Raw genomic sequence first — 16,459 nt, 5'->3', positions numbered from 1 at the left:
CTGTCTTCTGACAAGAACACTTGTTTTTCGATTTCATCATTTCACTATAGATTTGGATCATTAAAAGAAAAAAAAACACAAACTTTATTGAGAGTGATTTTAACGATATTGATTATTACATGGAATATCTTAAAAGCAGTAGACCCATTAAAATATACTTTTGTAGTTTTCTGTCTGAATACATTGTGATTTTACTTTTAGTGGCTATGTCAACTGTAGATACCTTCAAACGTGTAGGTTGAGTGTCTTGAAATAAAAAATAAATTTGAGGGCTGTTTAATAATATCAATTGAATTTAGTGTTATCATGCTATGTTTTTAACTGTGGGGAAAATGAAACAGTTGAATTAAATACAACATTTGAAATTTCAAGTGATGAATTCTTTTTAATTTTAGAAAATTTACCATTGAGACTCCTTCATTCCAAATATATACACAAATTTTGTTTCAATCACGTAATAGTTTGAAATGCTGTATTCTAAGGTATTAGTGCTCATTTTAATTTTTATCATCATTAATATTTTTAAAAGTAATTTGGGGAATTCTTAACTATTTCAAAAATAAATAGGACAACTCACTTCTTAGAAAATTAAGCTAATTAGAATTATAATGAGATTTAGGAGATCTCTTTGTGAAAAAATTAAATTAAAACAATTACAAACTCTTACAGATGAAAGCAGGTTAGAACTGACATCTGAAAAAGTTACATGCACTAAAATACCCATTACTAGGAAGTGAATTTTTATCTTTGTTGCTTTATTGTCTTTAAATAATTTTAACTGATTAGGTTTTAAATACTATACTCTCAGGTCAATATACTTATCCCTATTTTAGATAAGAAAATGAAGACACAGAAAGTATACTGTTAACAGTATTTCTACAGCATTAGTTCATATTATAGGTTCATCCTTTCACACTTAGACCATGGTCCCTTTCATATAAACATTCATCCTCTCAAATACTAGACCGTGGTCCTTTTGTATAAACATGATATACAACGTAATCAGTAACTGTTCTGGAATTTACTGTAGAATCTTATTCTCTGTTCTAATCTTGCTTATGAAGTATCAGTGTGACCTATTTGATTTAAATTAGGGTTGTTAACACTTTAAAAAACTTATTTTCATCTTATATGGAACACTACTGGAAAATTATTTTTTTATTTTCTATTATGAGAGTATATAGGAAATATACACTTCAGCATTATTGTACAATTCACCATAGACCCTGGTATGTTACAGGATAGCTACATTTAGTATAAAGCGTATTTAATTACTAAAATTTTAAAAATACTTTATTATAAAATGGAGTCATCTAAAATACTGTGCATCTTATAGTGACGCTTTCAAGAATCATGTGAAGGAATAGGTTAATGGTTTTATTGTGCAATGAAAAGACACAAATTGCTCTGAATCGCCAAAAATCATTAAAAGCCTAAACTTAAGGAAATACCCCAAAACTCTAACTTTAAGAAAACATTTAAGATATCTACATTTGAGTGAGTTAATTTAGGAAAAATTTGGAAAAGAATTGGCTATTTCAGAGAATTTTTAAAATCAGCCTTTTTTAAAAAAAATGAAAGTATAGAAACCAATTTAACTCTTGTAACTGTGTGAATAGCTAATAGATATGTTTAATTTGTTGGATCTTTCCTCTAACCTAACATGAAGGTTTAATATGTTAAATTGTCATAATATATGTTAAAAAGAAAAGACCCCAGAGAATATTATATTAGTTCCAGGTTTGCCACAGCTCTGCTGTAATTCTTATCATGTTTAACAGTAAATAAATTCCCCAGCAAAATTCTAGAGTGGCAAGGTTAGAAAGATAACCCGATTTCATTCAGGTTCTAGAGTAACTTAGACACCGTTTTTGTTATTGTTGTTGTTGTTGTTTTGTTTTGTTTTTGGTTTTGTTTCTTTTTTTTAGTTTACTAGAGTAGACTTCCAGAGACAAATACTGCTTTCAGTTTCCCCCTGGAGAAATGCAGTCATACTCCCCTCAGTCTTCAGCTGTTAGAATCCAGGCACCGAGATGTGCCTTGCTCCCACCACACAGCCCAGTGCAGAGCTTTGTAAATAGTAGGCATTCAGTAAATGATGGGTGAAGGGAACCATAATTGCATTTCTTTTATCTTTTGTTATAAAAGTTGCTTTTAAAATCCCTGTTTAGAGTTACGCAGAACATTTTACAAGGATATTTTCATCTGACTTCCATAGTAATGAGAAGAAACGTGGGTGTATGTTTAATATACACTTTTGTGGCTATGAGCGTGAGTCAGTTTGGCTCCTGGGAAGGGGGGACCGTGTGGTGATGGCGGTCACTGTACCTGACTTTGGGTGTCAGTGGAAACTTACTATTCCTTTAAATTATTTTCAGAGACGTGATTTTTTATACCAAGTTTTTTGTTGCTGTTGTTTGTAAGTAAACTACAGATTTTGCGATTTTTCCTACTGTTTTCTTGGTGTATATTTTTTTAAATCTAAAATGTAAATATGAAAGCAAAACAAAATGAAAAATAAAACTCAAAGCCTTAATTAACCACGCTTCTAAACTTGTAAAAGGCCTTTGTTATTTTCTCCCAGCTGAGTAAGAGCATCTGTCCCTCCCACTGCAGTGATCCAGGCTTTAGCAGCTCCCTCCTTATGTCTCTGTACTTTTGCCATTTTAAAGTTGATTTATAGTTTGTTACTCTTAGTGATTTTAAGTGCTCATGAAGTTCCTTGGCTTTCTCATGGGTTTTCATTTCCATCTAAATTACCTAGCTTTTCTCCAAATGTCTTTTTTTTTTCCTGTATCATCTTAATAGCATGCTTCTCTCTCTTCCTACTGCTAATGCGTAAATACATACATCATACATATACATATATCATATATATGTATATACACATATGTATGTATTTAAATGTAAAGGCCTTGATTTTGGCTTTAAAAATAATTTCCAATTTGTTTCTAGTTCTTTAAGTTCTTGACTTTTCCGTATACAAGACTTTTCATGTATATGATATTGTGAGTACTGTTACAAAAGCGATTCCGAAATCTTGCTGATATCATAATGACTTGGTGAACTTTTAAATGAATCATGTTCCTGGAGCCCATCACAGATCTTCTGATACTGTTAACTAGAGATACTAATGTATAAGTGTGACAGGTGGCTAATGTATTTATTCATTCATTCAGTTAGTCATTTATTCAGATATTTATCAAGCACCTACCGTATGCCTGTATTATGCTAGGAGCTGAGTGAACAGGAAGACATAATACACGGCTCTCATGGAACTTGCATTCCATTCATCAGAACCCAACCATGTGGCCACACAAAGTCAGGAGGGATGTTGGAAAGTAGCTGGGTCAACGTAGCTAGGTTGAGCTAGCTAGCACCAGTCGAAATTTAGGATTTCTCTTACCAAAGAAAGAGACAGTGGCTGTTGGTGGACTGACCATCATCTCCACCATAAGTACACTGAACAAACTGATTTTAGCCTGAGACTTCATTCTTACCAGTCTAAACACTCAGATCAGCTGTTTGTGGTGCAGTCAAGCTCAACATGCCAAAACATCAGTTTCCAGAATTGGCCTCAATGAGGAGTATGAGTAAGCCATGCAAAGTAGGAGGAGGAAGAATAGCATGTACAAAGGCTGTGCTGTGAGGACAAGGTTGGCAAACCCAAGAAATGGAAAGAAGTCTTGTGTAGCTGTAATGAGATGAGCAAAAAAGAGAATGAGGCAAGGTGAGGTTGTGGAGATAGGAAGTGTGATCCTAAAAGATCTGTAGTTCTTGTTAAGGACACTTGGACATTATTAGAAATTCATTGAAGATCTTTAGCAGAGGAATAGTGTGATCTGCTTCGACTTCTGAAGATATCATCTTGGGTTCTGGGGTCCTGAAGATTAATGAAACAGGAAGATCAGTTGAGGGGCCTTTTGCAGTAGTCTAGGTAGAGATGCTAGTTTCTTGAACTTGACAGTGGCAGGGATTTAGAGAAAAGTGGACGGATTTGAAGTCTCCATCAGTGGCCTAACAGGGCTTGGTGATGCATTGCATGTGGGAGATGAGAAAGGGTGAAGTGTTGAGGACGTGCAAGATTCCTTTTTGGGTAACTAGATGAGTGGAAATGGCGTTGATATTAGAGACACTGGCGTGACATTGGGCTTGATGGGGGGATAAGAGCAGTTTGTCTTACTATTGTCTTACTATTGTCTTACGATTGTCTTACTTACATTGTCTTACTATTATAATGGCCTCTGAAAGGAAAATAGTTCTAGCTGCCCCTTTATTAACTAAGTTTTAAGAGGTAATTTCAGCATACACAGAGACAATGTAATGATACACTCTGCAAGTGTATCCTATGCTTTTCATTTGATCAATGTTAAAAGTGACCATTTTAATCCTCGAGTAGAAGCTTGCTAGAAAATTATATTAAGAAGGTAGGTTTCGTTTTGTTTCTAAAAAAAAAAAAAAACCACATTAGAAAGATGAAGGAAGTGTGGGGATTTAATACCTGCTTCGTATGATAACCATAACATGTTTTAAGGGAGAATAAAACATTTTATCTTTGTAGCTTTTTTCTAAAGCAGGTAACTACTGGAAGCTCTAACTTTTCTAAATGTGTGTGGATTCTCGAGTGCAGCGTAGTTACATAAAAGGAGGTATTTAAAAACATCAGAGGCACATTTCAGAGCTGTGGAGGTTATCTAAATATTATTTCCAGACATTTGTATTTACCTTCTGTTGTTCTTTACCCTGATGTTTATCTCTGTGATCCTAAAAAGCAAAATTAAAATTTCTAGGTGTAGGGGTTAATTTCTGTTTCCTGAAAGGACACATCTAAAAGTCAAGAGAAAAATCTGTCACTTCTCTGAAAACTCAGCTCCTTTAATATGCTCTCCCTTCCTAACTCCCGGTTGGCATAATTACTTCATTACTCAGACTGTGTGCACGTGTCCTGCACTCTTTTAATTTATACCTGTTTGTTATGTTTACTCATGTAATTCCTTCCTTTTATTCACAGTCACTTTAGTGTTAAGAGGGTAAAAGTAGAGAATTGGTGGTAATATTATTCATGTGGCAGTGAACTCCCACTGTGCCAAACCCAGGTTATAATTCCTCCCGTGGATGGCTGCTTAGAAGTCTGAATTCTCACTGTATGAAAGGAATCTAAACATTTGATAAGAGCAATGAGATGCTGTTTATTCCTGAAGCTCTTTTCACTGCTTAACTTTTTTTTTTTTTTGGTCTAATATAATACCTAATTAGACTTACAAAGATAATTTATTTACAGATTGAAGAATGTCATAAGAAAATCAGATGTCAGTTTTGAAGTAGTCTTTAGCCTTTGGAGGCTTGCTTACTCTCTTAAGAATATAAAGGGAAAATAATTGATACTTTTTCCATGTCACATAATGGGATTGTGTGATACTAGCCATGTGACTAAAGTTCTAAATGCTCTCCTGAGGTCAGAGTTCTATATAAGTATAAACTTTAGGATTTTAGGGGGAAAATGTACATTTATTTCCCAACTAAACTTAGAAGCTTGGAAGTTAAAGCAGAAAACGTTGTTTCCCAGACCAAATATTGAAAAAGTACAGAAGAGACATCACCGTTTTTATAGATAAAAACCGCTAAAAGCTACTTAGCACTGCAGAGGGCACTGGTAACTGGTGATAATTTACTCCAGTGATCTTAAGGACAGAGAAACAGCAAGGTTGGCACAGTCATCTCATATTAGAGTCATATCTTTCTGTCTAAAACTGATTTGAAAAAGTATTTCATTTTTACAGGCTATTTTTGAGCATTTATTTGTGCATCCAGAAACCCTTAACTCACCTGCCCTCTTGGTCTCTGAAAAACAGGAACAACCTCAGATCTACTTACTGATAGACCCCTCTGAGAGAAGGTCAAGAAAAACCTCCTTATGCAGTTTGTAAAGGTTGAAATAGTGTAGAAATAGGCAAAGGAACAATGTAGTCATATTTCTGGCCAGGTAACTAGTCTCATGTGTCTATGAAATTAGATAGTATGCCCATGTAGAATAGCACTTTTCAGTAGAAATGTGAGCCACATGCACAATTTTAACTTTTCTGGTAGGCATGTTAAAAAGTAAAAAAAAAAAAAAAAAAAGAAAAGAAAAAGTGAAATTAATTTTAATATATTTTATTTAGCCAAATATTCAAAATATTGTTTCATTCTGTAGTCAATATGAAAATTATTAATGGGATATTTTACATTTGGGGGGATAATAAATCTTCAAAGTTAAGTTTATATTTTACACTCATAGCAAATCCCAATTTGGACTAGTCACATTTCAAGTGCTTATGTGTCTAAAAGGCTGCTATATTGGACAGAGCATTTCTAGAACAAGTGTTTCTTTTTTGTTTCCTATTTTCTACAGAGCTCCTGAGGGGGCTGAGAAAGTACACTGACTGATTTTGGAGGTGAAGACTGCATAATTATGGTTTGGTTAGGAAGGGCTTGTGGCAATGTGACAGATATTCTAACCAGCTTAAGCAGTACTGAAACAGTCAAGGACTTGGGGTCATGAAGGCTAAGTTATGGTTTGACTTGCCTCCATTCTCTGTAAGCATACATTATGATTGTCCTAAGAATACTGAATTTGTGGAGAACTGAAATGTCAATTTCATGTTTTGTAGAAAAATACACTCTGAGGAATTTTTTTGCAAAGATATAAGTAAGGCATGACATGTTAAAATGTTTTTTTTTTTTTATTTTTGAAAGCAGAATTTTATTTTTTTAAGTATTTATTTATTTATTTATTTATTTATTTATTTATTTTGCGAGAGAGAAAGAGGGTATGCACAGGGGAGGGGCAGAGAGAGAAAGAGAGAGAATCCCAAGCAGGCTCCATGCTGTCAGTGTGGAGCCCAGTGCGTGGCTCGGACCCATGAACAATGAGATCATGACCTGAGATGCAATCAAGAGTTGGACACTTAACCAACTGAGCCACCCAGGCGCCCCTTGAAAGCAAAATTTAAAAACAACCCAACCATTTACTTTTTATAAAACATGGAAAGACATATTCCTTCCATCATAAGCCTTTGGGGGGGGCAATTATTAAATACACGTATTTGCTAGTCATTCTCATTGCTTTTCTTTAAGGCATTTGAAGCTTAAAAAACTTACTACACACTTTAGACAAAAGACATTAAGTCATAAGATTTGTTTTTGCATTGTTTAGCTGTATTTATTGTTTGACTATGTGGGTTACCTAAAAGTGTGCATTTACTGAGTTTGGATTTTAATAATAAAAACTTCCTGATTTATGCACTTTGTGGGCTAAATGAATTAGGCTCCAAACTTTTATCTGAATCTATGGAGCTTGGATATAAATTGAGAAGATCACAGCTATGGGGAGAAGACCTATCCAGCAAAGGCCTTTCTGCATAGATTATGAACATCATAACTCAATAATTTTTTCAAAACTGTGGTTATAATTGGACCCAATGGGGGTCTCTTTCTTTGATCAGATCACAGTAACTGTGACTTTACACTGGAAAATGTCACTACTGTGAAGGTTTATCACCTGTAGAGCTGGTCTTTCCTCTGATGCTGTGTTCATTTCTCATTAGCATTATTCAAAGTTTAGTTGTTAATTAGGTTGACACTTCAATTACAGTCATCATCTACAGGAGTAGTCAGGGCTGCTTGCATAAAGAAAGAAAAAATACCCTTCCTTGCATGTGTATGTAAAGGGGAAATGACATTATTTTGTTGTCTGTTAGTTTCATAAGGGTAAGAATATGCTCTGTTAAGGGAATAATCCAACCACAATGTGTCCCATCAGTTGTTTTCTTAAGAAAACAAGAGTTTTCACATGATTTCATGTTCCCATGTAAGGCATCGATGAGGAATATATGGGCACCAATATTGTTTATGTGTAGAGAGTATAGTTTTCTAGGATGTGTGAAAGGAATTGGTTGAGTCAGATGCACAGGAACATCAAATCACTTCCCCTTAAAAAAATAAGAGTGTACATGAGGATTATGATTACACTTCTAAAATACTCATCTAAGTAAGGGCCGTTCGTAAATAGTATGTATTCTGTAAAATACACAGAACCTGAAATTAAAAGATGCAAATGTATGAACAATCATAACAAATTTAAGTGCCTTGAAAACTTAGCAAACTCCCACGTAATAAATTTTTCTTTGACTTAAAAACATTATTTTAATCCAATTACTGGTTCATAAGGCAATGACATTGGACTCAAACCCAGCATGTTGTGATGGGAAAAACTGGACAGAACTGGGTTGAAGGCTCAGTTTTGCCATGTATTAGCCACGTATTAACTGTCTAGTGAGGGCAAACTGATTCCCATCTCTGAGTCCCTGTTTCTACTATTCACAAATGATAGTACATGTGCCTTTCTTAGAATACTGGGAGGATTAGATGAGATGGCAAATAACATTTGCAGAACCTAATTCTCTACTCATGGAGGTTCTCAATAACTTCAATTTCTCTCCCCTCTTTTTGTCTAATAATGGTGGAAACTATTCAACAAATGAGTAGGAAATTACATATGAAAATGAGGCTTCCAAAAATAAAATTAAATGGTAGGTGATCCTGGAGGACCTGTAACAAATAACCTTACATGGCAGAAATGAACGATACCTAACCGGCTTCATCTCAAAACAAGTAGACACATGTTGTAATTGCTAAAAATCTGCAGAAAAGTGGCTCACGAGCAGTTTACTGTAAAATAATTAAAGCTTATTTATGTCAAGAGGCCTTGGGAAAAAAAGAGAGCATAAACCAATTTGCATTAGCACGTTACTATCGGCCCCTGCTTTCGTTTCAATTAACAGACCAGCAGGTGCTCTCTGCAGTTAAAAAGATAAGCTATCAGGGAGGAGGATGAGTTTTTGGCTGACCTGCAGACACTGTGGTTTGCCTGCTGATTGGGTTCGTACCTCGCTGTACCAATTTCTGAGGTGTTAATTTAACTGTTCCTCTCTGTCATGCAGGTCTCGGCCCTGAAAAATAAACTGAAGAAGCAGTCTACAGCTACAGGGGATGGAGTAGCTAGGGCCTTTCTTAGGGCACAGGCTGCTTTGTTTGGATCCTACAGAGATGCACTGAGATACAAACCTGTAAGCGTTTTATTTCATCACTATTTTCATTTGCTTTTTTTATGTTTCTTTGGAGTGGGGCAGGAAAAAGAAACATTTTAATATCACACATGAAAAACGCATCATAAAGGTCTTTTAAAATCCAGAATGATGTGCTTTAAGACATTATGTTCTGTCTCCAATTCCTTGACTTTTTGGTTTTAGTTCTTTTAGTAACCTTTAGTTACTATTTCCCACGTTTTGCATATTATCTTATGTATTGTTTTAAAATTGGAATACTTAGCCTCTTAATGAGTTGTGTTAATGCGTTTTAATGGAACTACCTGATGTGAGGATTAAGAAATTAACCAGGCAGTTGGGTTTTATAGATCAATGCATGTAGAGGTGACAGTACAACGTGCAAGTTTAAAAATATTAGAACTTGCAAATTTTGCACTATTCGGAAATTTATTGTCTTCCTATTCCATAACACTTTTCTAAGTGGGCTTATCTGTTTAGCATGTGCTAGCTCATTCTGCCATTTCTTTTCTCCTTTTAATACCCTAAAAATGATTACTATGTAGAATTGTAGCCAGCCAAGGTTTCAGATGGTCCAAAAGGTATAAATCAAAATATATTTGTTTCTCTTTCTGAATTACTGGTTAAATATGTGAGTCTGATTTTATGAAAATAATTACACTGCCCTTCCACGACCAGATAAATAAGTTGTAATGGATAAAAAACGTTGAGTTAGTAATAAGTAGTGGACTTGCTATCTAATAGGAATTCGACCGTTAATTAAGTTGTGTAACCTTGACCCATTTCCTTGGTCTCTATAGACTTTGATCTTGTTATTTGGAGAATGAGAATTCTTGTACTCTCCCTGCCTACTTTTCAGAATTGGTGTGCAAACCCTGTTGTAAACTGTGAAACTAAACACATGTGAATGAGTTATATCCCTTCTAAACTGACTTCCCTATTCCCACCCAATGGCTCTTATATCTCCAAGGAGTTATTGGGTTATTAGGAGTCCTTAAATGGATAGGCAGGTCAACGGCTGTCTCTAGAGAAGTACATATATCTAATTTGCATGCTAATATTTTGGAAATATGTGTATAGTTTTTAAAGCATTGTAGAAGTCCTAGCACTGAATATGGTATACATGTGGGGGAATCACATGAGGGAGACTTTAAAAATTATTGACAGTTACATGGTCTCATTCTTTAAAAGATTGTACACCAATCATCTGTACTAATAAAAGTTTAAAATAATCTGGTTGTCAAATTTTTTAAAACAGGTTGATTTCGAGTTTACAGTACCAACAGGGATATTTAAGTATTACTTTGCTTAAATTTTGCCACATTTAAATAATTATTAATCTTTGTATGTTACATTTTTCTTTTCCTTTTTGAGTTTGTGAAGGACTTCAGATTTGAGGAAAGCAAATTGAAGAGAAAATTTTCTTAAATGATTTAAATTATCAATTGAGCAGACAGGGGTACAAGATTTCAATAATGACTTTTCTTTTTTAAATCTTTAAAGCCAGATTCCCAGTATCTGTGGGAAAATATATGATTTCATCATAGAACATCTTTCCTGTTTATTGGTCACATCTAATTATAAATTTGTTAAATTATCTACCTTTTTCCTTTTTATATTTGATGTTTTCTTTCTTTTTTAGTGCTAATTCTTTCTGGGAGTCAAAGGACAGTATTTTCCTTCTGTGTGTTTTTACATTTCTTTTGACTCCATCTTGAATGAAAGCATAATTTTTAAAGTATACTGAATATATTTAGACAGTTTTTTTAATTTTCAATAGAAATAGTTATTAAGGAAAATGACTTCTTTGTTGTGTATAAAATATTTTTGTTGCTGTTTAGGCATTGTCTTTACAAATGCCCTATATTCTAATTTATTAAACGTACATTTACTTTTTATTTTGTGAACTCTTTTGGACATTTATATAATAGGTGTATGTCTTTTATATATTTTCTGATATATGTAAAAAAAAAAAGGGCCAAGTTCAGAAGTTACAATTATTTCATGGTTTTGTCTCTATTCAGAAGTATAGTTCAGTACTACCCTCTAGCTAGTAGAGCACAACTGGAAAAATTTACTAAGTAACCTTAAATGGATATGAATTCTTTAACCAGGTACTACTTTTTAAAATGTCATGATTTTTTATACACATATAAAAGCAAACCATTATTATTGTTATTCCCCTTACGTTGACAAAATTAAACCTATAGATTAGACCTAGGAGTGTCATTCAGGGCCTTCACAATGGGCAAGTAGTCTGTGTCTGTCTTTACTTTTTTCCTAAACTTTGACCTCAATTCAGAGAATTCTGCCTGTGGCTCCAAATGTCCCAAGCTTCTCTGGCTTCCAAACTGTTATTTATAATGTTCTTTTTTCCTGGTAGTGCTTTTATCTTTCTTGCTTTTAATGGCCATCTAGTTCCTTCCTGATCCCTTGAAGCTATAGTTTCTACTGCCCTTTTTTCTGTGAATTGATTACACTTATTTTCTTTAATACATTTCTTCTCCCTCTTTTATATGTTACTTATTATAATTCTTTTGTTATTTTTACTGAGATTCATAATTTATTAGTTGGTATTAAAATGATAATTGACCTTTAAGTACCCGTTGGGTACCAGGCATTAATAGACCTTTTAGATAGGCTATTTATTTAATCTTGATAAGCCTTCAAATATTACCCTTTTCATTTAAAAATTTTTTTAACATTCACTTCTGAGAGAGACAGAGTGTGAGTCAGGGAGGGGCAGAGAGAGAAGGAGACACAGAATCTGAAGCAGGCTCCAGGCTCTGAGCTGTCAGCACAGAACCCAATGGAGGGCTCCAACCCACGAACCATGAGATCGTGACCTAAGCTAAAGTTGGCGGCTTAACCAACTGAGCCACCCAGGCGCCCCGTAACCTTTTCATTTTAAAGATGAGGAAAATGATATTCATGGAGTGTAAATAACCTCACTAAGGCTCTCCAGCTAGTAAATAGTGGGGCCTACATTTGAATCTATTCTTTTCACAGTCCTGCTCTTGCTTCAGTGTGACAGGTTTCTGCTCTCTGGCCTCCATTCTTGTATCATACTCTCCTTGAGATCAATTTCCTGAACTTAACATTTCTTCTAAATGCAAGTACATGGAAGGCATTCAGTACATACTTAAAGAGAGACAGAACAAACGGTACAGTCTTAGGACTTTCCTGAAAAGGAGCACATGCCCATAGGCATACCATGGTGTGTATATAAATTGGGGGAATAATTTGTTATTTGTGCTACATATTCCCATTTGTGATTTTATCAACCTAGAGTAACTGCCCCTTCCTCCTCCCTCCAGTCTTCTGCAGCCTGGCTGGGGAACCAGTTAGGGGAAGTCCCCAGGATGATTTAAATGTCCATTTTCAAATGCAAATACCTGAATACATTCGCTAAATGCCGCCAAAGAGGAGCTCATATTTATAAATTACACTTAGAATGTCTGAGTGACAGTTCTAAATATGTTGTTACTTTTCTCATAGTTCCTTCTTATTTATACCTTCTAAATGACACCCGAGCACAATTGACAAATAAATTGTGCCGGCTCTTATTACAGAGAGAAATATGCAACTCTGTAAAGTTGTTGGAAAGTGATTTAAATAAACAATGGCTATTTTGCTTTCTTTGGATTTTAACCAGCAAGTTAGCTACTTTTTAAGATTTAGAAAACATGAGATCAAAGTAATGTGCTAAATAAGTTGAAGAAAAGTGATAACACAGACTCCAGAACCAGGCTACCTGGGTTCAGAACCTCCTTCTGGGAGTTACCAGTTGTATGAGTTTGGGCAAAGTAACTTCTTAGTGCTTTAGTTTCCTCATGTGTTTTTTTTTTAAAAAAAAAAAAAAAACAAAAAAAACAAAAAAAAAACAACTAATAATTCTTCTTGGGTTGTTTAGAGGATAAAATGAGTTCATAAATGTAGGTTACCTAGAACAGTGTCTAACATAAAATCAGTGCTATTATTACTAAAAATGACATTTTAGAAGTAGTAAATTTGGGGAGGAAAATCCCTTTAACAAAACTAAAATAAAGTACCCTCCTCTGATTCCCCAAAAGAAAAACACTGTTATAAACATCAGAATGCTTTTAAGAGATTGAATTAAATAACTAATAAAGGGTCATCAGTTGTACCTGTTTTATTTGTGTCACAGGCTATTAAAAATAAAAGGTTAAGTTTTGACCAACAGCTAATGCTAAGGAAATGTTTGCCTGAGTTAAAATATTGCTTATACGTTCAAAGGCATATACTTGATTATCCTGTCCAAGAGCATAGAAGTAACACTCAGATCTAGTCCTTTGAATAGTTAGGGTGCTGTCCTTTGTTCCAATCACTCAAGCTTTTCTGGGCGGCTGTGAACCTTGCTAATGGATAAAAAGTAAATTCCTTTTAAAATAAAGATTGGTTAGTAATCTGGCCCTCTGGCAAGTTGAAAGATTTGTCCTTCAGACATTTTTTGGATTATATTCCTTTAAACGTTATCAGCAAATAATGTTATATTTTGTGATTAAACTTTAACAATTTAAGCACAGGATTGGCATCCATAATTTAAGTGGCCATTCACTAAATCTTTGCCTTCCAGTTTCCATTTAACACATTTGTAACTGTCAACTTGTTAGAGATTTAAAAATCTGAGTTGAAAAGTACACTTGCTCACCCCCCTTGGTTTTATGGTTACTAAAACATTTTAGACCTCCATTTGTCTCATTACCCAAGTTTGAGCCTGGACCTTTGGCTTTAAAGATGGTTGCAACCAAATAAATATTTGTTGTATATTTGGCTTTCTGATAGAATATGGTTGCTTTTATGATACTTTCTGTTCTATTATTATTATTATTATTATTGTTATTGTTATTAACAGAGAAGGTGTTTTGCTTATCTGCTTTAGCAAAACTATAAAAATTCTGTACCACCACTATGGGATAGGTAGAGCTAGGGACTCTGATAGTAAGCGTTCATTTTTATATCCCTGATAATGTGTTTCATGAGAATAGAGAGTGTTTTTCTTTAAATAGTGGGAAAGAAAATATATATTGTTCATAGCATGTATAAAATTAATACGTAGCTCTATTAATCTTTTTTAGTGTTCAAATTTAACTAGAGTGCTAGAAACAACTGTATCTGATTTAGAAAAATGAATTTCTTTTCCCATCTTAACTTGCTGAATCAAAGGCAAATGGAACATTGATAGCTATTTTTATTCTAGACAGATCTAATAACTTTAGGGCAAGCTCATATGTACTCATATGTACAGAAAGAAGCTTTAGCTGTAAATAATGATTAAAGTTTATGATTTAAATATAAGGATTTTTTTTCATCAATAATTTTCAGTAATAGAAAAATTATTGTTTTCCTGGTTAAAAAACTCTGAGAGTAGACTGTGGTCCCTTACATAATAACAACAACATTGGGACACTTGGAAGAAGAATGTTGTATCACCTGAAAAATCTTTTAAAATTATTTTCTGTCAGAACCTGAATATATTTGACTATTACCTTGGAAAACTGGTAACAGAGTGTTTAAGAGATTTAAAATTTTAAATAAACTATCGTTATGCAGACATTTTTGCTTGTTTATATTTGTTATATAACAGTGACTTTACATATTAAGCCCAAGTGTATTAGGGAACTGAATAAGCATTATGTGGATGCTTTGATTATATTTCATATCTTTACACAGTATCATTCTTTCTGACACCTTTATTCCTTTCAATATGAATTGTTACTAAGTTTTATATATATATATATATATATATATATATATATATATATATATATCCGCAAAACATAAACAGAGATCTAGTCTATGTTTTAAGTATTTTCTTGTTCTTGCCAAGTTTCCTACTCCAGAAGACAACATAGAACTGGAAAGATGCCCATCCTAAAAAACACACTAAGCAAAAATATTGTATTAATTCAGTGATGATAATCACTTTGAAACTGAACATACAGTAGGGTAGGAAAAACAGCCCCATCTCTTCCATATCTTATCTGTGCCTTAATTATCCTGTAAAAACACTTCAAATATTAGCTAGTGGATATTTACTGAACACTCAAATTGCAAAGTACTATGTTGAGTATTATAATAGGGAATGTAGAAATGTATAAGGATATAGTCCCAGACCTCAAAAATACACAAATAAAATGTATAAAAATAACCTTTAATTCAACTTAGAAAATCAGTGCTAAAAGAAAGATACATATTTTTAAGGTTCTGGGTTTCAGAGGAGGGAGAATTTACTTCTTTATGTTGAAGATGGAATCTAAGACTTGGCAAGGTAAATCGTGTGTTCCATAAGGGCCAGATTTATGGCACTGGAGGGCATTTCTTCTGCCATTTCTTAATCCATTCTTCTGCCACAACTAATTGATGGGTCTTATTTAAATACCATCAGGTACAAACAACATGTAGTTTCTAGCACACTGGTTTTAATGGTACCTCTTCCCTTCCCATTATACAAGGGACTGAATGTGACGTTTGTTATTTTGTGGACAATTTGAACTTGAATCTGCTCTGATTTATATGTTTTAACAGGTAAATCAAGTATGAACTTTGGTATTTTTACTATTTATTAATAACAAACTATCTAGCAAACCTCATCATAGAATGCTGAGTATGTTGTTGATTCATTCTTAGTCTATATTTGTTGACTGACATAATACTTTAATGGTAAGTAATGTTGGTGGTTCCTTTCTGGAAAGTCTGGTTCTCCTCTCTGTAATAAGAACTTCACTGCCAGCCTAGTATTGAATGGTAGTTTTTCTTTACCTCTTTTCATGCTCCTTTGTGTGACATTTTATCGAAATGATTTCAATTTTGGTTCCTTTCTGTTGCCTCATCACTGTTCCATGAAGCAAAAGATTCAATTGCTTTACCATCACATCAGATTTTTACCATGGATAGTTTTTCATTTCCCCATTTATATGTTTCTACACAATTAATTCTGTGTCTCCACAGAGCTATATACTTCCTTACTTGGTTTTTCTGTCAATGAACAATATAACGTTTAAAAAATAAATTGGATTATAGGTAGGTATTCTTCAGTTATATCAATCTTTTTCCCTAAGTAGAGTGATCAGCTTAATTTCAATGCTTAGTTCTGTGCAGATAATTCCTAAATATACATTAAACAACAAGTTTTCCAAACCTGAGTCTCTAGCTATGTGCTACCCTACGTCCATGCATCTTCAGAAACCTTACTTACCTTTACCATGCCTTAATGGACTTTACTGGTGCCCTGACCAGATCCCCTCTACTGGCTGGCACCCTTTTCAGAGAAAAATTGCCCATGGCTAAGTAGGGAAGTGCCTCCCTAGGCACCTCCACTCTCCCCGGCCCCC

The 16,459-nt window shown here is 34.1% G+C and overlaps 1 protein-coding gene across 3 annotated transcripts in view; it reads left to right on the top strand.

Annotated features, from left to right (window-relative positions):
• DENND1B (DENN domain containing 1B) overlaps positions 1 to 16,459 on the top strand; it is a 259,688-nt gene that overhangs the window by 168,566 nt on the left and 74,663 nt on the right. For all 3 annotated transcript variants that reach the window (XM_078440761.2, XM_078440759.2, XM_078440760.2), the window contains one exon: positions 8,982 to 9,107. In XM_078440761.2, coding sequence (XP_078296887.1) covers positions 8,982 to 9,107 — 126 coding nt within the window. The remainder of the gene's footprint in view (positions 1 to 8,981; positions 9,108 to 16,459) is intronic.

This window comes from Panthera onca, chromosome F1 (genome assembly GCF_046562875.1).
Source record: "Panthera onca isolate mPanOnc1 chromosome F1, mPanOnc1 haplotype 2, whole genome shotgun sequence".
Lineage (NCBI taxonomy): Eukaryota > Metazoa > Chordata > Mammalia > Carnivora > Felidae > Panthera > Panthera onca.
This window is presented reverse-complemented; position numbering and strand designations above follow the sequence as displayed.